This window comes from Manis javanica, chromosome 7, assembly GCF_040802235.1.
Source record: "Manis javanica isolate MJ-LG chromosome 7, MJ_LKY, whole genome shotgun sequence".
Lineage (NCBI taxonomy): Eukaryota > Metazoa > Chordata > Mammalia > Pholidota > Manidae > Manis > Manis javanica.
In genome coordinates this window covers 10,765,043-10,788,378 of record NC_133162.1, presented here as the reverse complement: position 1 = coordinate 10,788,378, position 23,336 = coordinate 10,765,043, and the positions used below count along the sequence as shown (strand labels likewise).

General features: G+C 36.2%; 1 protein-coding gene across 4 annotated transcripts in view; it reads left to right on the top strand.

The window, feature by feature from the left end:
• The window catches only part of SEC23IP (SEC23 interacting protein), a 46,375-nt gene that overhangs the window by 10,951 nt on the left and 12,088 nt on the right, over window positions 1-23,336 (top strand). For all 4 annotated transcript variants that reach the window (XM_037011153.2, XM_037011151.2, XM_037011152.2 and 1 more), the window contains exons 5-16: window positions 1,835-1,924; window positions 5,323-5,443; window positions 6,539-6,628; window positions 7,477-7,618; window positions 8,822-9,030; window positions 9,521-9,639; window positions 10,027-10,179; window positions 12,437-12,532; window positions 16,985-17,182; window positions 21,262-21,417; window positions 21,794-21,896; window positions 23,081-23,266. In XM_037011153.2, the coding sequence (XP_036867048.2) occupies window positions 1,835-1,924; window positions 5,323-5,443; window positions 6,539-6,628; window positions 7,477-7,618; window positions 8,822-9,030; window positions 9,521-9,639; window positions 10,027-10,179; window positions 12,437-12,532; window positions 16,985-17,182; window positions 21,262-21,417; window positions 21,794-21,896; window positions 23,081-23,266 (1,663 nt within the window). The remainder of the gene's footprint in view (window positions 1-1,834; window positions 1,925-5,322; window positions 5,444-6,538; window positions 6,629-7,476; window positions 7,619-8,821; window positions 9,031-9,520; window positions 9,640-10,026; window positions 10,180-12,436; window positions 12,533-16,984; window positions 17,183-21,261; window positions 21,418-21,793; window positions 21,897-23,080; window positions 23,267-23,336) is intronic.

Here is a 23,336-nt window from a genome sequence, read left to right as displayed (position 1 = left end):
CACCACTAAATACAAAGTTTTGTTTTAGTACCAAAGTACCACAGAATAGTACTTGCCTTTACTAAGTGTCATTCATTTTGATATTTTATATTTTATTTAAAACATTCATTTTATAGTTTATTAGTAGTCATGACCCACAGTTTGGAAAACACTGATTTAGAGCAGAATCAGCACCCAGTTAAGGAGAGCAACGAGTTAAAGGGCATAAAATTAATTTTGTTCTTAGAAATACCAAGTTTTAGGAGGCAAGTCTCCTAAAACCTAATTTTAGTTATTTGAATAAGGAAAATGTATAAAGGACTGCTTATATGTATAGCTTCATTTTACTTCTAAATAATTAAACAAATGTATTTTTAAAACTTTTAAGTTACTGTAATTTTTAATAACTTTGGTAGGATTCAACTGAAGGGATATCCCACAGTGAATGTTTGGTCCTATTATTTTGAAGCTAAAGTATTTTCAAGTTTAAGCAGTATCTGTAAACGTATACACTTCCAGATATTTTCAAGATTAAGCAGTATCTGAAAGCATATACACTTTCAGATATTTTCAAGTTTAAGCAGAATCTGAAAGCGTATACACTTTATCTTAACTGTATTTGATTATGCAGTTGACCCTAGAACCACATGAGTGTGAACTATGCAGGTTCATTTGTATGTGGTATTTTTTTTTAGTAAATATATTGAAAGAATTTTTGGAGAATTGCAACAACTTGAAAAAAAAGCACTTTTTCTCTAGTTTTATTGTAAAAATACAGTATATAATATATTAACATACAAATATGTGTTAGAGATGTTATTAGTAAGGCTTCCAGTCAGTGATAGGCTATTAGTAGTCAAGTTTTTGGGGAATCAGAAGGTATACATGGGTTTTTCACTGCATGGGATGTTGATGCCCCTAACCTCCACATTGTTCAAGGGCGCACTGTAAATGGGTGACACACGCTTTGAGGGTGGGATTGCTATCCACATCTCAACAGCACATGACTGTTCTTTACCTAGGGAGACCTTAACTCCTGTTCAGCCTTTTCCGTGAAACAAACCAGATCAGGGAAGAGGCAGAGGAGATTAGGAAGTGAGAAATCCAGTGAGAACCAGATGATACATATTGCTCAGTATTATAAAGGTAATACTGTCCTATCAGAGCAGTAAAAGAGTGTAGTCTCGTGCAACTGTGAACTTAAAATGTCTGGTAGGGGCTGAATTGTGTGCCCCACACCCTAAAAGATGTGTTGAAGTCCTAACCTCCAGTACCTCAGAATGTAACTATTTGGAAATAGGGTCCTTACAGATATAATTAGTTGAGATCATACTGGAATAGAATGCGCTCCTAATCCAATGTGCTTGGTGTTCTTATAAGAAGACATAGAGGGAGAACGCCATGTGAAATTAGTGGATTTGACTGATGGATCTGTAAGCCAAAGAACACTGAAGGTTGGCAGCCATCTGCTGGAAGCTAGGGAGAGGCCTGGAAGGAGCCCTCTGGAGGTTTCAGAGGGAGCGTGGCCCTGCAGACACCTTGGCGTCACACTTCTAGCCTCCAGAACTGAGGCGATAAATTTCAGTTGCTTTAAGCCACTCAGTCTGTGGCAGCCCTAGACCATCTAAACCTTGTTTTCGTCTCTATATAATGGGGTAATATTATTTAGGAATGAGTAAGAGTAATTAATTAAATGAGGTAATGTATGTAAAGTGATAAACATACACGGTAACCAGTTGGTACATGAGATGAGAGTTGCTACTATTTTTATTACCATAATAGTTTTAATTTTTTTCCACACTTAGTGTGGTATAGATTTGTCTTACTGGATTATGTGTTATTTCCATTATTATAGGCTGAATATAAAAAAGCTGTAACCACAAATCAGTGGCACCGAAGATTAGAGTTTCCTAGTGGAGAGACAATTGTTATGCACAATCCAAAGGTAATGATATTGTTTAAGATGTTAAAGGTTCACTTTAATAATTTTTTGCTGAATGTGTTTGATAAATGTTCATTTTTATTAGTGCAGATATATTTATAACAAGTGTTTTGCTTTTTTTTTATGAAGTATCATCAATATATAATCTTACGAAGGTTTCACATGAGCAACATTGTGCTTACTACATTCCCCCCTATTATCAAGTCCCCATCACATACCCCATTACAGTCACTGTCCATCTGCATAGTAAGATGCTATAGAGTCACTACTTGTCTTCTCTGTGCTATACTGCCTTTCCCGTGACCACCCTACATTCTGTGTGCTAATCATAGTACCCCTTAATCCCCTTATCTCTGCTTCCTCCCACCCCCCAACCCCTTTCCCTTTGGTAACTGCTAGTCCATTCTTGGGTTCTGTGATTCTGCTGCTGTTGTGTTCCTTCAGTTTTTTCTTTGTTCTTATACTCCACAGATGAGTGAAATCATTTGGTACTTGTCTTTCTCCACCTGGCTTATTTCACTGAGCACAATACCCTCTAGCTCCATCCATGTTGTTGCAAATGGTAGGATTTGTTTTCTTCTTATGGCTGAATAATATTCCATTGTATATATGTACCACATCTTCTTTATCCATTATCCATTCATCTACTGATGGGCACTTAGGTTGCTTCCATTTCTTGGCTATTGTAAATAGTGCTGTGATAAACATAGGGGTGCATATGTCTTTTTCAAACTGGGCTGCTGCATTCTTAGGGTAAATTCCATGGAGTGGAATTCCTGGGTCAAATGGTATTTCTATTTTTAGTTTTTTGAGGAACCTCCATACTGCTTTCCACAATGGTTGAACTAATTTACATTCCCACCAGCAGTGTAGGAGGGTTCCCCTTTCTCCACATCCTTGCCAACATTTGTTGTTGTTTGTCTTTTGATGTTGGCCAACCTAACTGGTGTGAGGTGATATCTCATTGTGGTTTTAGTTTGCATTTCTCTGATAAGTGATGTGGAGCATGTTTTCATGTGCCTATTGGCCATATGAATTTCTGCTTTGAAGAAGTGTCTGTTCAACTCCTCTGCCCATTTTTTAATTGGCTTATTTGCTTTTTGTTTGTTGAGGTGTCTGAGTTCTTTATATAATTTGGATGTCAACTCCTTATTGGATATGTCATTTATGAATATATTCTCCCATACTGTAGGATGTCTTTTTGTTCTACTGATGGTGTCCTTTGCTGTACAGAAGCTTTTTAGTTTAATATAGTCCCACTTGTTCATTTTTGCTTTTGTTTCCCTTGCCAGGGGAGATATGTTCATGAAGAAGTTGCTCATGTTTATGTTCAAGATATTTTTGCCCAAATGTTTTCTAAGAGTTTTATGGTTTCATGACTTACATTCAGGTCTTTGATCCATTTTGCATTTACTTTTGTGTATGGGGTTAGACAATCCAGTTTCATGCTCTTACATGTAGCTGTTCAGGTTTGCCAACACTAGCTGTTGAAGAGGCTGTTATTTCCCCATTGTATATCCACGGCTCCTTTATCATATATTAATTGACCATATATGTTTGGGTTAATATCTGGACTCTTTATTCTGTTCCACTGGTCTGTGGGTCTGTTCTTGTGCCAGTACCAAATTATCTTGATTACTGTGGCTTTGTAGTAGAGCTTGAAGTTGGGAATCGAGATCCCCCCTGGTTTATTCTTCCTTCTCAGCATTGCTTTGGCTATTTGGGGTCTTTTGTGGATCCATATGAATTTTAAAACTATTTGTTCTAGTTGGTTGAAGAATGCTGTTGGTATTTTGATAGGGATTGCATTGAATCTATAGATTGCTTTAGGCAGGATGGCCATTTTGACAGTATCAATTCTTCCTAGCCAAGAGCATGGGATGAGTTTCCATTTGTTAGTGTCCTCTTTAATTTGTCTTAAGAGTGTCTTATAGTTTTCAGGGTATAGGTCTTTCACTTCCTTGGTTAGGTTTATTCCTAGGTATTTTATTCTTTTTGATGCAATTGTGAATGGAATTATTTACTTGATTTCTCTTTCTGCTAGTTCATCGTTAGTGTATCAGAAAGTAACAGATTTCTGTGTATTAATTTTGTATCCCACAACTTTGCTGAATTCAGATATTACTTCCAGTAGTATTGGAGTGGTGTCTTTAGGGTTTTTTATGTACAATATCATGTCATCTGCAAAGAGTGACAGTTTGACTTCTTCCTTACCAATCTGGATGCCTTTTATTTCTTTGTTGAGATTTTTCTCCTGAATGGATATTGAATTTTGTCGAATGCTTTTTCAGCATCTGTGGAGAAGTTCCTTAGGATTCCCAGCCTGCTGGGCTTAGTGTGCCGGGATGATTCCGTCCCGCTGTTAAGCCCCTTGTCCCTGTAAGACTTTCAAAAAGCACCCGCTTTTCTTTTGTCCCAGGGGAACAGGCTGTGGGGACCTGCTCGCAGTCTCCATCTCATATTTTACTTTTCTGGTTCTCTGATATCCAGTACACCGTACAATGTGTGTCTGTGCTCCCGGTGCAGATTACTAGGGCTGGTTACTCAGCAGTCCTGTGCTTCCACTCCTTCCCCACTCTGATTCTTTTCCTCTCGCCGATGAGCTGGGGTGGGGGGAGAGCTTGGGTCCCGCTGGGTCACAGCCTTGTATCTTACCCTTTTTGTGAGATGCTGAGTTCTTGCAGATGTAGATGTAGCCTGACTCTTGTACTATATCTTCTGGTCTCTCTTTTGGGCGTAGTTGTATTTGTTGTATTTTCAAAAATATGTATGGTTTTGGGAAATTTCCGCCACCCTACCTGTTTGTTTTTCATACAAAAATTTTACACACTATCTTGCATACATTTTGTTTTTTGTTTTTTAAAGAAAAATTTTTATATGACACTAGGCTAAGTTTAATACAGTTGACTTAATAGAATACTATGTCTTCCTAAAAAGTGATGGATAAATCAGTTTTTGGCATGGATATTGAATTTGTAAATTAATTGGGATTCTTGCTATTTAGGTGATTTTGCATTAAATATTTTTATGAGAAAGTGATTCTTCTATTACAGGTTACTTTTCCTTAATTTCTTATGTGGAAATCTGGATTTTTATGTCACATTTTTTAAGATGAAGGTGTACTGCTTCTGATTTAGTTTTTATTTTCCCAATATAAGCATTGGAATAATGGTATTGATTTGCTTTGTTTCAATAGCTAATGAATAGTAACAGGACTGTTACAAATTCAGTTTGGGAGAACAGTACCAGTTCTTTATATTTTTACTACATTTATTTTGTTTACACTTAGTAATTTTCCATACTATGAAGTAGTTTATTATGTATTGTGTTAAATTATTTGGTCTTTAGTGAAAATGAATTTGGAGTGAGCTCTGTCATAATCTTTCTGTTTTATCTTGAAGGTTATTGTTCAGTTCCAGCCTTCATCAGTGCCAGATGAATGGGGAACCACGCAAGATGGACAGACAAGGCCCAGGGTTGTAAAGCGTGGAGTTGATGATAACCTTGATGAAATTCCTGCTGGTGTGTATAATTTATTTAGGACCAAGGTTGTTTTTACACTTTATTGGGCATCTTTTTTAGAACCATGAAAAAAGAAACGATTATTAAGATTACTTGCCATAACTTGCAGAAATCAGCCAGGTTGGTGCACATCTTTCTTTTTAATTTTATTACTTTAATATCTGTTTTTTTTTTTTGAAGTTTAGAATTCTGTTGAAGGTACACAAACCAGGTGATACTGATTATAAAATTTTTACTTTTATGAAGAAGCACTTTTCTGGTTGAAACTAGGCTTCTGGTAGTATTTCTGGGCTTGTTTTGTCCTGCTTCATCTAGTTTGTATTATTCTAGTGCAGAAGTTGGCAAACAGGGCCAAATAGTAAATAATTTAGGCTTTGCCGGCAAATGGACTTTGTAACATCTGCTCTGCCATTGTAGTGTGAGAGCATCTGTAGATGGCATGTAAACCAATGGGCATAGCTGTGTTCCAGTAAAACTCTTTGGGAGTGAGCAGGATTTGACTCATGGGGTCATTGGTTTGCCATTACGCTATTTAAAGTATGGATTTTGTATTGTCGGTTACATACTTCATGTTTGTATCATTGTCTTATGAACTTATGGAATAAATGTATTCATAGTGAATGAAATAATGAACGTAAAATAGTAGATTTACCTTAGAGATGTTCCTATATAGTGAGTGTGAATCTAACAAATCAAAGGGAAGGATTTTGGGAAAAGATGTAAAAGTTTTATATTGGCAAATTGCTTTTCCATGTGGGGAGTTCTGAAGAAATCATAAGGCGATGGGGCTTTTAAGGTACAAAACTGCTGGTCATCATATGCTGTTAGCCTCAGGGACCAGACAGAGGCAGCCTGCTTCTTCCACTTCTTGATTCAGTTCACTGTTCTTTGCCAAGACAGACTATGAGGTTTGTTCCTCTCTTGTTGGCTTGGAAGAGTCATGAATTTCTTGGGCAAGTTTGTGATGGCAAAAGAGATATCTAGAATATTGCTATTCAAATAAGAAAATCCAAATAATTTCCCAGCTTGTGTGTGTGTGTGTGTGTGTGTGTGTGTGCATGTATGTATGTATGTCTGTATATATTTCTTTTGTAGGGGAAATGCCTCAGGTTGACCATTTGGTGTTCATGGTGCATGGCATTGGACCTGTGTGTGACTTGCGTTTTAGAAGCATTATTGGATGTGGTAAGTGTTAGTCATTTTATTTCATGGAATGATTTGAGAACTAATGGAAGAACTTTTAAGTGTTCATTTTAAAGGTAGTTTCCAACTGTTTACTACTAGCTGAAGAACTGTAAGCATTTAAATGATCACTGAGAAACTAATTTCTAGATTTGCTATTAGGAGATATATAACTTAGTCTTCGACTGAATAATTAGAAGGGATCTTGAAAATAATTTAGCTTTTCTGATAAACAGCCTTTGTCTAAGCACTTCCAACAATGAGGAGCACGTGTGTGTTGGGCTTATTTACAATGAATTAGTTGTAAGAAGTTGTTTAATGGAGCTATGAATCTGTGTGGTTTACTTACATGTTTGAAGTTTTATTTTTATGTCTGTATAATAGTTCATATTTATTGACTATGTGATATGTACTAAATACCTTGCATGTATTACATCATTCAGCACTCACAATAAAGCTTTGGGATAGAGGTGCTTGTCAGTGTTACCCACTAGTAGGTGAGGAGTTGAGGCCCACAGGGTAAGTTAACCTCTGCTGTATCAAGGTCTGTGGGTTCCGCCAACCGGGATCCTGTGGCAGGTAGTTTGATTCCAGAGTCTACCCAGAGTGCCATGCTGCCTCCCAAAAGTGTTGTTAAACTAATATTTTTCAGTCATTTATACATTCCTCTAAAATAATTAATCACCTTCCTAAAGTTTGAATTTTTTCTTTTTTGGACTAATATTGTCATCCTTTTTTTTTTGCCGTGAATAGTTTATTATAAAATATGCTGGCATATTTGAAGAAATTGGTAATTACCCATTAAGTTAGGAGAATTTAATCAATTTGTCTTCCCTGATTTTTTTTTTAAGTGGATGATTTTAGGATGGTTTCTCTCAAATTGCTGCAGACACATTTCAAGAAATCTTTAGATGATGGGAAAGTAAGCAGAGTGGAATTCCTTCCGGTTCACTGGCATAGTTCCTTGGGTGGGCATGCCACAGGCGTTGACAGGTTGGTGGACTTTGATAACTCATTTTTCACAGTAGTCAAACTTAGATTCAAAATTTAAACCATAAAATGAAATAGTTTATTATAACTTCAACAGATATATTTATTTTAATTATATATTTCCTCTGACATACGATTAAATACTAGCTATTAAGTTTATATGCTGCTTTACTCTGTGTTTGTTGGTGTGGGGGGGCATGTGCATGCATATATATGCATTCCTATGGTAAATAATTTTAAGAGACTCTTAAGAAATTTAAGCCAGTTTCAAAATACCTTTCTGCTCTGTAGTGGTTGAGATGGGGTGTCCTACATTGTGGGATGTTAAGCAGCACCCTGGCCTCTACCATCACCCCAAAATGTCTCCCGGCATTGTTAATGTCTCCTGGGGGTGAAATTGTCCCTAGTTGAGAACCTTGAACTTAGATTATTGTTTCTCAATAGAGACTCACTTGGCAGGATAATTATTTGTTGTGCAGGGTTGTTGTGGCCATTGTAGGAGGGACATTGGCATCCTTAGACTGAAGGCCAACAGCACTCACCAGGCACTGTGACAGCTGAAATTGCCTCACTCAATTTTCAATGCACCCAGTTGAGAACCACAGATAAGCTAATATTTATGCTGAGACACAGGGCTAATAGCCTATCTGGATTTTAGTGAACATCATGTTTCAGGGCACATGGTTTAATGAAACTAATTCTACAAACAGCATTCTGTCTTATTTCATCTGTTACTCTACTTAGGCCCTATTATGAGGGTGTTTTGTTTTTCTGTGGAATGTTCATGAACTCCACTGTGCCTTTTCTCAAATTAGGAAAGATTTTCATTCTATGAAGCTCTTTTCTTACTCCTTGCTGTGTGCGCTGTGTTCTTTCTGTCACCATTTTTGACAGGTATCCGGATTTCCAATTAATTGGAAGAAAAATAGAAGAGCAGGCTTTCCTCTTTAAAAACAAAATCCTTGTATAGGTCTCATTTTGTATGATAACTTTTCAGAGAATCCCCAAATTCATAGTACAGTTATAGGCATACATAACTATTTGCTTTATCTTGGTTTGTTTATAATGATTGGCTACAGGAGGAACTCGTAATTAGTCTCACATTCTTTTACTCATTATGTTTTTAGAAATCAGAGTCCGAATTTTTAAAAATCCATAGTTTAAGGTAGTTACTGACTCAGTATACTTTTTTTCTTTTCTAAACAGGAATATTAAGAAAATCACGTTATCAAGTATTGGTCGGTTTCGTCACTTTACCAATGAAACCTTGCTAGATATTTTATTTTACAATAGCCCCACCTACTGTCAGACAATTGTTGAAAAAGTGGGAATGGAGATAAACCGCCTGCATGCACTCTTTAGAAGTCGGAACCCAGAGTTCAAAGGAGGAGTCTCTGTTGCTGGTCACAGTTTAGGTAAAACTGCAAAATATCCACATTTTACAAAATTTTTGTTGAGCCATCACTGCTTTCAGTGTGGGGGGTGGTGTTAGTCCATGATATAGAATTAGAAATTTTAAATTTTATAAAGGGTAGAAATGAATGCTTTGAGTTTAGATTCTGCCTTTGCTGGTCGCTTCTCCTGTGAGTTACCTAATTGAAGTATATGGTTGATACACAATATTATTTTTGGTTTCAAGTGTATAGCATAGTGATTCATTTATACATTAAAAAATAGTCACCACAATAAGTGCAGTTACTAACAATTTGCCATACAAAGATAATCACAGTATTATTGACTATAACGAATGCTTTCTTCTACTTGATGAAACAAGAATATTGATTATTAGATCTTGATTAACATCTAACTTTTGTATGACTAATGCTTCAGGATTTTGGAAAAAAAATTTATTTAGTGTTATGAAAGTACTTAGACATTATAAAGTAAAATGCTTCTTTTTCTCAGGTTCTTTAATATTATTTGACATCCTGTCTAATCAAAATGATTTGAATTTATCAAAGTCTGCTGGGCCTTTTGCTGTTGCTAATGGAGTTGTGAAGCAGCCACATTTTCAGGAAAAACAGGTATGACCCAGTTAACATTTAAACTTAGAGTTGGAGCTGCACAGTTTTCCAAAACCTAAACTGTTTCCTGAAATGTTTTTGTATATCAGAATACACTGAAGTTTACAGGGCAATAGAATCATGTAGCTTATTGTTTGAGTTTCTCTTCTTCCTTAAGGATTATAAATTCAAATATGAGAGTTTCATGATTAAAAAAAGTTAATGGGTGCATGAGTGATTTGTTACATTTATATCCTTTTTTTTCAGAGTATTTAAACTTTGGGTGACAAACTACCTAAAATTATGATTTGTGTATAGAACAAAATTTAAGATTTTCTGTTGATCAAAAGACATTTTGTGGGAGTTTTTCTGAGCTTTGCAATGTTCCCCTGCCTTTTTTTTTTAAAGATGCCTGAAGAGCCAAAGCTGACTTTGGATGAGTCTTGTGACCTTGATGTTGAAAATGAGGAAGTCCTAACTTTGCAAGAAACTCTGGAAGCACTTAGCCTCTCTGAATACATTAGCACTTTTGAAAGGGAAAAGATTGATATGGAGTCTCTGGTACTGATAATAATTTTGCTCATTTTTTTGTTTAAAATTGTTTTTCCTCTGTATAAGATTGAAAATTAAGAATGATTTAAACACTCTTATAATACATTCCAAATAAGGCAGAGACTTAAATGTTTAACAAATTGAAAAACACAGGGGAACTTTTTAGTATATAATCTGGGAAGGCTTTTCTAAGTGTGACAAAAAATCCAGAAACCATAAATGAAAAATTACATAGTAGGAGCCACCATAAACAACATCTAAAGGCCAGTGGTAGATTAAGAATATTTGGAACACACATTGTAAGCAAAGGGCTTATTTTCATACTATTCAAAGCTCCTACAAATTAGTTACACAAAGGCCATCAACACAATAGGAAAATAGTCAAAATATGAACCGGTGATCTACAGAAAAGGAATAACAAATGGCTTCTTATGTGAAAATTCATAAGGGAAAATAGAAACTAAAAGTAGGGTAAGTTTTTTAATCTACAGGTTTGGCAAAAGTAAAGAGTTTGGTGATCTCTGTGGACAGGATGAAGGGAAGTAGGCATTGTTAAATATTGGTAAGAATGTAAATTGGTACAGCCTCAATTGAGGGCAATTTGGCAATATCTTTTAAAATATAAAAAATACATACCTTTTTGCTCCAGATATAATTCTTTTTTGTCATGAATAATTGCTTTGGAGAAATAGTCACATAAGAGTATTTACAAGGAGACTCATTGCAGCACTGTTTGTAATAGCAAAACCTTAGGAATACCTTCTGAGGTCGCTTATGACATCATTCATGGGGGCCTCAGTGTGATGGAATGCCTGTGTAGTTGAATGAATGAGGTGGTGTCAGAGACGTGATGTGAAGTGATTTCTTTTTTTTTTTTTTAAGGTATCACTGATACACAATCACATGAGCAACATTGTGGTTACTATATTTCCCCGTATTATCAAGTCCCCACCACATAACCCATTACAGTCACTGTCCATCAGTGTAGTAAGATGCTATAGAGTCACTACTTGTCTTCTCTGTGCTGTACTGCCTTCCCTGTGCACCCCCACCCCCATTATGTGTGCTAACTGTAATGCCCCTTTTTCCACTTATCCCTCCCTTCCCACCCACCCTCCCCAGTCCCTTTCCCTTTGGTAACTGTTAGTCCATTGTTGGGTTCTGTGATTCTGCTGCTGTTTTGTTCCTTCAGTTTTTCCTTTGTCCTTATATTCCACATATGAGTGAAATCATTTGGTACTTGTCTTTCTCCACCTGGCTTATTTCACTGAGCATAATACCCTCTAGCTCCATCCATGTTGTTGCAAATGGTAGGATTTGTTTTCTTATGGCTGAATAATATTCCATTGTGTATATGTACCACATCTTCTTTATCTGTTGATCTACTAATGGACACTTAGGTTGCTTCCATATCTTGGCTATTGAAAATAGTGCTGTGATAAACATAAGGGTGCATATATCTTTTTGAATCTGTGATCCTGTTTTCTTCGGGTGAATTGCTGGGTCAAATGGTATTTCTATTTGGAGTTTTTCGAGGAACCTTCATACTGCTTCCCACAATGGTTGAATTAATTTACATTCTCACCAACAGTGTAGGAGGGTTCCCCTTTTTCCACATCCTTGCAGCATTTGTTGTTGTCTGTGTTTTGGATGTTGGCCATCCTAACTGGAGTGAGGTGATATCTCATTGTGGTTTTAGTTTGCATTTTCATGGTGATTAGTGATGTGGAGCATGTTTTCATGTGCCTGTTGGCCATCTGAATTTCTTCTTTGGAGAAGTGTGTGTTCAGATCCTGTGCTCATTTTTTAATCGGTTTATTTGTGAACTGATTTCTAAGATATGTAAAAGGAGCAAAGTTCAGTCCTGTTGTATGGCAGGCTACACACACACACGGAAGAACCTAGATGCTCCATATACAGATGATTTCTGGGAGGAGAGCAAATTGCTGACATTGCTGTTCAGAGAAGTGCTTGGTTGGGACAGGAGTGGGCAGGAGAGACTTCATCGTATACATCACTATAGCTTTTGAAATTTGTACAACCTGCATATATTTTCTGTTAAAAATTAGTAGATAGAATGATTTAGATGTGGAGGCCTAGGGGTTTACAACCTAAATTAATCTGTGATTTAAAAAGAAAATTAACTTAAAAAAGAGTGGATCTTAATTGTTCTAGATGATATGCTTTATTTTTATAATTTTCCTATTTAATTTCCAGTTCATTTATCACTAGATTAATCAGTATGCTTGTTTGTTTTCTTTTAAAGCTTATGTGTACAGTCGATGACCTGAAGGAAATGGGCATACCCCTTGGACCCAGAAAGAAGATAGCTAACTTTGTAAAACATAAAGCGGTTAAACTGGTAAACTTCATTTCTGCCCTCAAGAAGAAACCAGAACTCATCTGTGACTAGCTTATTTGTATTTTGGAAGTTATTGTTATAACATTATGGTAACGCTAGCTAGTGTTCTTCCTCTCTGAGGGCACAGTAGTGGAGTAGATGGAAGCCCAGACTTTGGGATCAGCCAGAACTGGATTAAATTTCAATTAGGATAACCTACTATCCTGGTTTTCCCAAGGCTGAGAGAATTACCAGAATGAAGGAGTTTCAATTTTAACATTGGTATTTGGGGGGATTTCCCAAGTGAGTCTTAGACAAATAGATGAATTGGTCACCCTAATTCCCAGTTGAACCACTTATTAACTACATATTGATGAGCAATTTGCTTAACTTTTCTGATCCTTGATTTTCTTCATTTCTAAAATGGGCAAGATAATACCTTCCTTTTAGAGTTGTAATGAGGACAAAGTCATGCATGTGAAGCTTAGTCCCCAATAAATATTAGCTCATTTTTTTTCTTCCCAATCTTCTCATTCACTAAGGAGATGAGAACACACCCATTAAAATATTAATAAATAAAAACTAAAAAGCAAAAGTTTTTAGCAATACAAAACAAAGCAACAATAGCAACAACTAAAAAGCATTTGGAAAGAATTGAAACAACTGGGAAAAATTCACTTGTGCCATTTAATTTCACTTGCTAATCAAATTAATTTTGCAGAGATTTTCTGAATGTTTAATTAGAAAACCTAGTACTTAGGGTGGTTATTTTGTTTTTGTTAATAATGGTCTTTATTGATCTCTCCATCTTTTGAACTTCTGTGGTTCTTATATTCATGTTAACGTACTGGAACTGTGTATATGCTTCTTTGTATGTAATGTAACTATAAAGTCATAAGGTGAACTCGTTATGATTAGCCTAAGCAGTTGAATTAGTTAACATTTTATGAATACCTTTTGGGTTAGGCACTCTGCTCAATTTTGGGGGTTTGGAGATGAACTAAGGATATGTGGTCCAGTTAAGGGGAGATTTGACCACAGTGATGACCCATCAGCCCTGTAGAAAAGTGCTGTGTGTGCTGTCATAGCCACACGAGGGCTGGGAAAGGGTCGGGTTGGTGAGAGAAGACTTCCCCAGGGTGTTGATGTTTGAGCTTGAAGGGGAGGTAGACCAGGGGAAATGGCCTTCTAGGAGCGGACTTGTGTTTTCCTGTTGCTGAAACAGCAGGTGAGCTGGGGATAGGATGGGGCAGAGGCTCCTGGAGGCCTGAATGGCAGGTGTGGAAGTTTGGGTTTTCTCTTGTAAGGGAGTCGTTCTCAAGCATGTTTTTATGGCCATAAAACTCACAGCATTTTTAAGTAAACATGAAATGCTGACCTGCTCCTGCTTTAATTCTATTACAATTATGATTTAGCAGATGATCAAGTCATCCACTTAAGTTTTAACCTTAGAAATTTTAAAATTAAAAAATATATGCCATAAACCACACTATGAAATTTCAGTCATTGACAACTGTGTCTGTAATAACTATTTTTGAGCACATTGGCTCCTTCCTGATTTTTCCATTAATATTTGCTTGTTTTTGCTATGAGCTGATACATAGTACTAAAGGGAAAAAATTGTAACAGTTTATAGAGATAATTCTTTATTAACTTAATTTTAAATATTTTAAAATTGTTTTGTGAGTTGGGCTACAGTTTCATTTTAGCAGCAGTAAACCTTTTGGTTCAGTTTCTGAGGGGACACTGAGAACCACTCCTGTGGGGCATTGGGGCACTGATGGCTGGTGTTTTAGCTTTCACTTGCTTATAGTGCAGAGGTGGAGTTGGAAGGGGGATGAAGCTGGAGGCTCTAAAGATTCTCTTAGAGTGGTCATCAATCACGCAGTGACTCAGAGGATTGGGGTGTAATAGGAAATAGAAAAGAAGGGTACAACTCAGAAGACCTTTAGACATAGGACTGTTTTTGAGAATTGATTGAGGGTGACGAAGAGTCAGAGTTGATAAAGAGGTTATTAGCTTTGGTAGTTGAGTTTAATTTCACTTTCCCTGTATCTCTGTATTTTGAATCATATGCTTTCAGGATACAGGCAGCTGTCCATTTCACTTGAGCCTCACAGCAGCCCTTGAGGTAGATCCAAGGATGAGCATGGTGGTCTAAGTGAAACCAGGACCAAGTGCACTGGTATTGTTCCTTCCTGTCAGGCTGGGTGCTCCGTGCATAAGCACATTCATCTTCATGTGCACATCAGTGAAGCCCAAGCCGGCGGAAACAAAAACAAGATCAGGCATTACATCATGTCCTTGATTTTATTCTGTAATAAAAGGAAAAGAGTAGGAAACTATTCTATAGTTCTTAAAGTTTCTAGGAGTCAGATTTATATACTCTTGCTTGGATGTGTAAGTCATGGTATAAGAATGTTTTAAAAGGAGTAAAGGTCTGTACAAAGTTATTTTTTAAATTTAAAAGTAATTGCTCTGGATGAACTATGAAACTTTCTCTCCCGTGTTGTCATTGATTGCTCTACATTTAATACAGTCAGTAAATGCCACCAGATCACTAATAAGATAATACTGTGTGTCTTGTTGATTTGCTGTTAACTGAAATAGTGGGACCGAAATTAGCCAATTATTTTATAATATGGAGATCAAGTATTTGTAGCTTGAGTGCATTTCTTCCCTTTGTAAACCATCTTAGTGATTTTCATTTAAGGAATAGTTTTTAATGTTGGATATATTGATAGTGAAGTATGTGAGTGTTGGTTTACTTCATTTTAAATATATTGCATGTGTCTAGGGAAAACAAAACAGCAATTCCCGATAGGACAGTTTGTGATCTGTATACATAGCTCTCGTAGCAATTTAAGAATGTTAAATAAGTTCTGTGAATGTGATAGGAGGTACTTCTGAGTGAGAAAACAAATTTAAACTGAAGAACCCTGCACATGTTTTTGATTTTTGATTTTAGGTTTAATCTTGCACTGCCTCCAAAGGGCAGAGATAACCGAACATTCTAAAACATTAGCGCTGAAATCAGTTCCAAATTGGTTGGCAGTTCTTTTTTCTTCATTGCCTTTTAAATTAACCAATTGGACTTGTTTCCTGAATTCCTACTGTTTGGAATTCATTAATAGACAGGATCAGTTTGGCCAGATGTTTTGTTTAGGCACTGTTGACAGCTGTTTAAACAGAGGCTCACGCAGTCATTCACCTCCTGGTGAATGAGGATCGCTGAAACGTGTGCTTTTGGGGAATGGACAAGTCCACCCACAACAGCTGGTCACATTCCTTTGACATATTTGCAGCTGTAGCAGGTGTGAACACAAACCAACATAAATGGATCTTATTACCACAGAGATGCACCTGTTCCGTAGATGCTCCCAAAGCTTTTGTTTACTTAGTTACTTATGGAAATGCACACATTTTATGTGCTAAGTACAATAAGTATTTTTTCTTTTTTTAATTAAGGTATCATTGATACATACTCTTAAGAAGGTTTCACATGAGCAACATTGTGGTTTCAACTTCCACCCATATTATCACGTTCCTCCCCCCCCTTGCCATGCAGCCACTGTCCATCAGCATAGTAAGATGCTATAGAGTCACTACTTGTCTTCTCCATGCTGTGCTAAGTGCAATAAGTTTTGACGGTGTTTTGCATCTGTGTAATCACCACCTAAAACAAGAAATAGAGCATTTATGTTACTTGGATAGCTCCCTCATGCTTCTTTCTATTCAACTCCCTCCTCTGTTCAACTATTCTTTGATTTCTGTCACCACTGAAAAGTTTTGCCTGTGATAGAATTTCATATACATGGAATCGATCAATGCTATGTACTTTTTTGTATCTGGCTTCTTTTACTTAAAATAATGTTTTTGAGCAAAAACGTCCAATAGCTGATCATTTCAAGCTCATTCCTTTTTTTTTTTTCTGAGTAATCATTCCATTGTATGGGTATACTACAGTGTACTTATCTGTTCTTCCCAAAATGCTTTTGAGGAAAATTTGTCAGGACTCCTTGCAGACAAAATAGGTGTAGATATGTTGAATGAGGAAATTTCTTCTAAAATACACATCATTATAGGAAGTGTGTATTTTACAACTATATAGTACTTTTAAACTGTCTAAAGTTGAAATTATAAAGAAGTTTTTTACTTTTTAATAATTAAAATTTAAAGTTATATAGAAAAGTAGAGCAGATAGCATAATGATAACCAATATTTAGACTTCATTGTACTTGTTTTGCTGTATTTTTCTTTGCCTCTTAGTTTATTATAGACAGTATGGCATTATTTACTTAAAGATTTAGTATGTGTCTCTAAAAAGGACATTTCTCTAATCACTGTAATGCCACTGTAGTGCCTTAGAAATTAGTAATCATTCCTTAGTATTGAAGTAGCATAATTTTGTAGCGGCACCTATTAATTGAACTTATGCTCAAATTTATGTTTTGAAATGTTGGTATTTCACAGGAACAGAAAAAAGCAGCATCAGAAAAGAAGGCAATGATGGCTGCTTCAACAAAAGTACATGAGGAAAGTGCTCAGAAAGCTAAAGAAATGGCTTCTCTCCCCTCAGAATCTAACAGCTCCAAGAGGAAACTTCCAGTCGGTGCTTATGTTTCTTCTATGCATGTTAATTATGAGTCTTTTGAAGTTGGCACTGGACAGGTAAGTTTACATACTGACTAGGGCTGCATATTTTATGTTGGAATCACATATCTTTATTCCTTGGATTGGCTTGAAATTCTTAAAATACTTATTCATCATTTAGGGGTGTGTGAAGAAAACTGATTTTCTCTTAAAAAATTGTATGCTTCTTTCATACTGTGCGAAATAAGGGATTGAATGTGTACTGAACCTATTATCTAATTTTGAAATTGTCTTTATTTCAGTTTTTCCGCTAATCATTTTATAGCCTTAGTCTCATAGCCTCTAGCAAAAGTGGCACTAATTAGTAAATTATGTTCAGAATATACTTAAGTTTCTGTGAGAAAAACTTGTTGCATTCACTCAACTTATGTTTTTTAGCATAATTATATTCACAGTTCGTTCTTTAGGGAAAAATTCCCACAGAAATGGATCAAGTAGTTGATAATGTTGCATTTAGTAGTATAATTTAATATGCTTGTGTCTCAATGGCTTAGAATAATGAGAATCTGTTTAGGTCTGTTATTTTCAGTGTATTTATAGTTGTTTATATTATAAAGTTCCATCATCATAAATGAGTTCATGATTGATTTAAAGAATGCAGAAAATGGAACTGGATGTTTGCTATAGCCTGTTCAAGCTTTGAAGTCCAATTCATTGATAAAGATTCCATCTTAAAAATGTGTCTCTTTACGGGTAAGATTCCTCAAGGGAGGAACAACCTAAGACAGGCACAGTCGCAGGGGGGCCATCAGGTGAGAATTTGGGGATCAACAGAGGTGAGGCTCAGAAACTCACCCCCCCTGCTTTGAGAGAAATCTGCATCCGTGGATGTTTTGCTGCCCTTGTCTAGCCTGGATTAATACTTAGTCCATAGGCACACACCTGATCATCTGATCATCTACATTTGCCTTCCTGCAGCACTAAACTATGTTTTCTACCTTTATCTTGCATCTACCTACCACTTCAGCATTTTATTAAAAATAAAAATAATAATAATAAAGGGAGAAATGTGGGATCCACATATAAATCAAGTACAAAAATCAAACGAATATTCATATTTGACCTGATTGTTTATAGGTCATAATGCGTGATCAAAACCGAAAGTTTCTGTGATGACTGCCCTTGTACTGTTCACCATGTAAGAATTTATTCACTATGTAAGAATTCGTTCACCATGTAAGAACTTGTTCGTTATGCTTCAGAAGATTGGAGACTGACGAGAATTAGACTTGAGATGGATTAATGATTGTACATTGAGCGTTGACCCCCCTATACTGAATTTTATTGTTGTTAACAACCATTTGATCAATAAATATGAGAGATGCCCTCTCAAAAAAAAAAAAATGTGTCTCTTTAAACATGAGCAAATTTGAATAGATTCTAGCAAATAAAGGCTGATACTTCCTCGCCTAACCATGGAGAATCAGTGTAAAAGGAGATGTGTGGAGTCAGGGGCTCAAGGCCACCAGGACATTGTTAGTGTGTGACCCTCTCTGGCAGTTGGCCTTCTCCATGAAACTGGAACCATGGGTGTTGGTGGCTCTGGACTTACCTCCTTACACTTTTATGAACACAGAGGAAAAGGAATCTCCCCTAGTATGTTCAGTTAGGAAAATAATCAAGGAGGGATTTTACTTGACCTGGTTTGAGTCACAAGTTCATTCTGGACCAATTCTTGTTGTCTGAGGAATGGGGCACAGGTTGATTTACCCAGGCCAGGTCACATGCCACTTCCATGGTGGATGGGCCAAGGTCAGGTCGTATCTGTACTAAAGGGTTGTTGTGCAGTCTAAACGGTAGCCACAGTGTGTGTCATCCATTGCAAGAAAGCCAAGAAATACTGGTTAAGCAAAAGAAGAGTGAAATACAGCATCTGATAGTCTCCTTAATCAGAACTAACTACTGTTAACTATTTGAAAAGGATTTCTGGATTTTTATTTGTTTATTTATACATACTTTAACAGAAATGGGAAAATGCTCTGTATAATGTTTCACTAAAACCCTGTACTGCTGTTTTGAACAGTATATTGTGCATGTACTCCCATGTTAGTAAATACTCCTCTACAACTTCATTTTTTAATGATTACTGTGTTTCACTGGACAGACAATGACCTACTCTTGTCATTTCCTTATCAATGGATGTATTAGTTTTTTAGGACTACTACAACAAAGCACCACAAACTGGGTGGCTTTACACAGTAGAAGCTTAATATCTCACCGTTCTGGAAGCTGGGAGTCAGGAGCAAGGTGTCAGGAGGGCCGTATTCTGAAACCTGTAGGGAGGATCCTTCCTGGCCTCTTCCTGGCCTCTGCTGCTCTGCCAGGTGTGCCGAGGCTTGTAGGTGCATCACCCAGTCCTCCATTTTTACATGGTATCCTCCCAGGGTGTTCACATCAGCTTCCTTCTGTGTGTATCTGTGTCTTGTGTCCAAAGTTCCCCTTTTTGTAATAACACCAATCATGTTGGATTAAGGCCCGTCCTAATTTTAACTTGATTACCCCCTTTCCCTGTACCCTTATTTCCAAGTAAGCTCTGAGGTACTGGTATGTATCTCTTTTTGGGGGACACAATTCAGCCCATAACATTGGACATGTAAGCAATTTCTAATTTTTCACTTATTTAAGCAATCCAGTGATAAACAGTTTTAAGTGAATTTTCTGTACACATTCTTTGTAATTTCTTTCAGTTAAATAAGTGGAAGAGTGAAGAACAGCTTTAAGTGAATTTTCTGTATACATTCTTTATTATTTCTTTCAGTTAAATAAGTGGAAGTAGGATAGCTGGGCCAAAGAGTGTGCACATGAAAACTTTGTGCTCACGAGGGTTATTGCTGCCCAGCCTGCGCTCCCACCGGCTGTTTATAAGATCACCTCCCATCTCTGGTTCTGGTATTATCTCACCTTTGAAAGAATGTAGTGTGCTCACTCTGTAACTCTCTTTTCATGAAAATAGGAGATTTTCACTTTCTTTTTAGTACTTCATTTATATCTCTGGTAACCTTGTGGGGAAAATGGTATCTCACTATATTTCTTTAAGCAGTTAGAAAGGTTAGTTATTTTCTCGTATGTTTTGTAGGCATTTTTCTTTCATGAAGTACTGGTTTCGCCCATTTTTCTACAGAGTTACTTTTTTCTTTACTGATATTTTAAGAATTCCTTATATACTAAGGATTGTAGCCCTTTGTCATACATAGTGTATTTTTTCCAGTTTGTCATTTTTCTTTTCACCTTATTTTTTCTGGAACTTGGGGAAAATGCATAAAATTGACAGCACCTCCTGTGTGGCCCTCCTCAGTAGCAGAAACTATTGGGTTTGCAGATATAAGGCAAGCAAAGAGATGTCAAATCTAGATTTTGTTACAAGAGGCAGCCTAATGTAGTAGAAAGAGCATTGGTTTTGATATTAGAAGTCCTCATTCTGCCACCCACTGGCTGTGTGCTCTTGGGTAGGTGATGTCACCTGTCTGAGCTTCACTATGTTCATCTGAGAAGTGGGCATCATGATTGTTGCTGTACGACCTCTGTCATGCTCTTGGATTATGCCATCCATTGTTTAAAGTGACAGAGGCACATATCTTGCCGCTGAGCAACACATGAAAGAGCTTTGTAAGCTATTGTGTGCCATGCGAATGCAGTGCTTTCTCTTACCTTTGGCAGTTCTTAGTGAGCTGAGAGGCTACATGCAAGCTACCCCAAAACAGAGGCTCTTTTGGGACAAATCATTCTTCCTAATGGAAAGAAACTTGCCTAACAAATTAGGTTGGTAGTTAGAGTAGAATTAACAGTTGTTGAATACTTAAAATATGCTAGGGTCTGTGTTAAGAACTTTAGATTAGTTTATTTTTCATCCACATTATGAGTTTGGTATTGTTATGATCCCTGTTTCATAAATAAGGAAACAGACTGAAGCACGAGAGGTTAGGAAACTTGCCCAAGGTCACACAGTAAAATGTGGAGCCAGGATTCAAACCCAGATAGTTTGATTCTAGAGTCTGCAGTTTTGACTACTTAATGTAAAAGCTTGAGCTTTTGCATTTTGTATTATGTAACATGAGAATGATCATATTTTGTTGTTTTTTTCTTCTAATTTTTTCTAGGTTTCTGTTGTTTACAACCCATTAGACTTTGAACCTGAGATTTTCTTTGCCTTGGGATCTCCAATTGGTATGTTTCTCACGATTCGAGGAGTGGATAAGATAGATGAGAACTACAGGCTTCCTACCTGTAAGGGATTCTTCAATATTTATCATCCAGTGAGTGAACTGAATTTATTTCCTGTTTTGAAGAGGATGAAGCACTGGTTCTCTTTATCCTAGTAGATTGTCAGATTCTTACTTCCTAGGAATTAATACTAATTTTGATTTTGTACAACTCAGCATTCTGTCTTAGTAGATATAGCCTGATACTTTCCCGTAAACTTCCTACCAAAAAGCCTTTGTTCAAGGAAATAATTCCATTGTTTTGCTTGCAGGGTAGTTTTACCCACAAACTTGAAAGTCTACTTATAATTACCAGTATTTGAATAATGTGAAAAAAAAACTGGTTTACCAGTTATCTGATTTCTCACCCAACTAAGATACCTAACTCAAAATAGCTTTTCATAAATTTCCAATTCTTCTATTTATATAGCTTGATCCAGTGGCATACAGATTAGAACCTATGATTGTTCCAGATTTGGACCTAAAAGCAGTTCTCATTCCACATCACAAAGGCAGAAAAAGACTTCACTTAGGTAAAAAGCAAATACTGTATAAAAACTTATTTCCTTTCTGTCACTGTATAGTCTGTCATTTGTAATAAATTATGTCCTTTCTGTCTTCCCTGTCATTTGTAATGAATTATAAAAGTTTTAACAGTTCAGTCCTTTCTGATGGAATTAAGGTTAAGTGCTTACTGTGTTCACAGTCTGTTTGCTAAATATTTGGAGGAGTTATAAAAGTTATGAATGAGTCCCTTTTCTGTGATAATATTTCTAATTGTTGGGATAGTTAGGATTGGAGGAAGTCGGTAAATAAAGTGATGAGTTGCATAGATTTTGATAGAATTTGGTTATGATTTTTGAAATTAGGAGCCAGAGTAACATTGGAAGTAATGACCAAACTATCAAAAAATAAATGTGAGACTAAGTCAAGTGAGCTTTTATTTCCCCACTAGCTAGACAAACTCTTCCTATTAAAAAAGTTCAATAAGCATAATTGCCAATTCCAAGTGGGTTTAGATTTCTCTTATGCCTATTAAGGTGTGTATTGCTTATCCGTCAATTAAAAAGCTTGGGTGGAAGGGATGGGAATGCAACAGGAAAAAGAGAAGGAAAAGTGACCATGCCTTTTTTTTTAAAGTATTTTTTTCTTTTTTTGTGTGGTTTACATCATGCTTTTAAATAATATTTAACTCTTTTAAAGGTCAAATGAGAAATTTGATATATAGTCCTTTAAATTCAAATAGGATTTATTAAATAAAAGAAAAATCCAGGGGCAGGAGTTTCTTCCTTTTTAAATTAGAAGTTTAAATCGTGGTTAAATCAGAATCTCTGATTTTCAAAGCTATATCATCATTGTAGATTAGAAAAACAGTCATCTTTTTAATCTTGTGGGTCTGTTTTTTTAACTTAGAGTAAAAAAAAGTACATGAGTGTGCTTATTTTTTTATGGCATTTGAACTCCTTTTTTTGAAAAGAGGAAATTTATAGGTTTTGGCTGGATCAAGTTCAGAAAAAAAATGACAGATTAAGACTCCTCAAAACACTTTAATGTGTTGAGAGTTCTTGGCTGAGAAACTCCATGTATATGACATTGAAGAGAAGACTTAACAGGTTTTGTCTTATCTGAGAATAGTATTAACTTTAGTTTTAATATTTGTGGTGCAGAATTTTACCCATTGACTAATCAACTTGATGTATCATCTTAATCTCTTTAGAGTTGAAAGAAAGTCTTTCTCGTATGGGATCTGATTTGAAGCAGGGTTTTATTAGCTCTCTGAAAAGTGCTTGGCAGACATTAAATGAGTTTGCTCGTGCTCATACCTCTTCAACTCAATTGCGAGAAGAATTGGAGAAGGTAGCCAATCAAATCAAAGAAGAAGAAGAAAAACAAGTAGTTGAAGGTAAATTTGACATTCGAGGCATTTTTAGTATGAATATTATTTGTGAACATAACAAATTATTTAATGATAC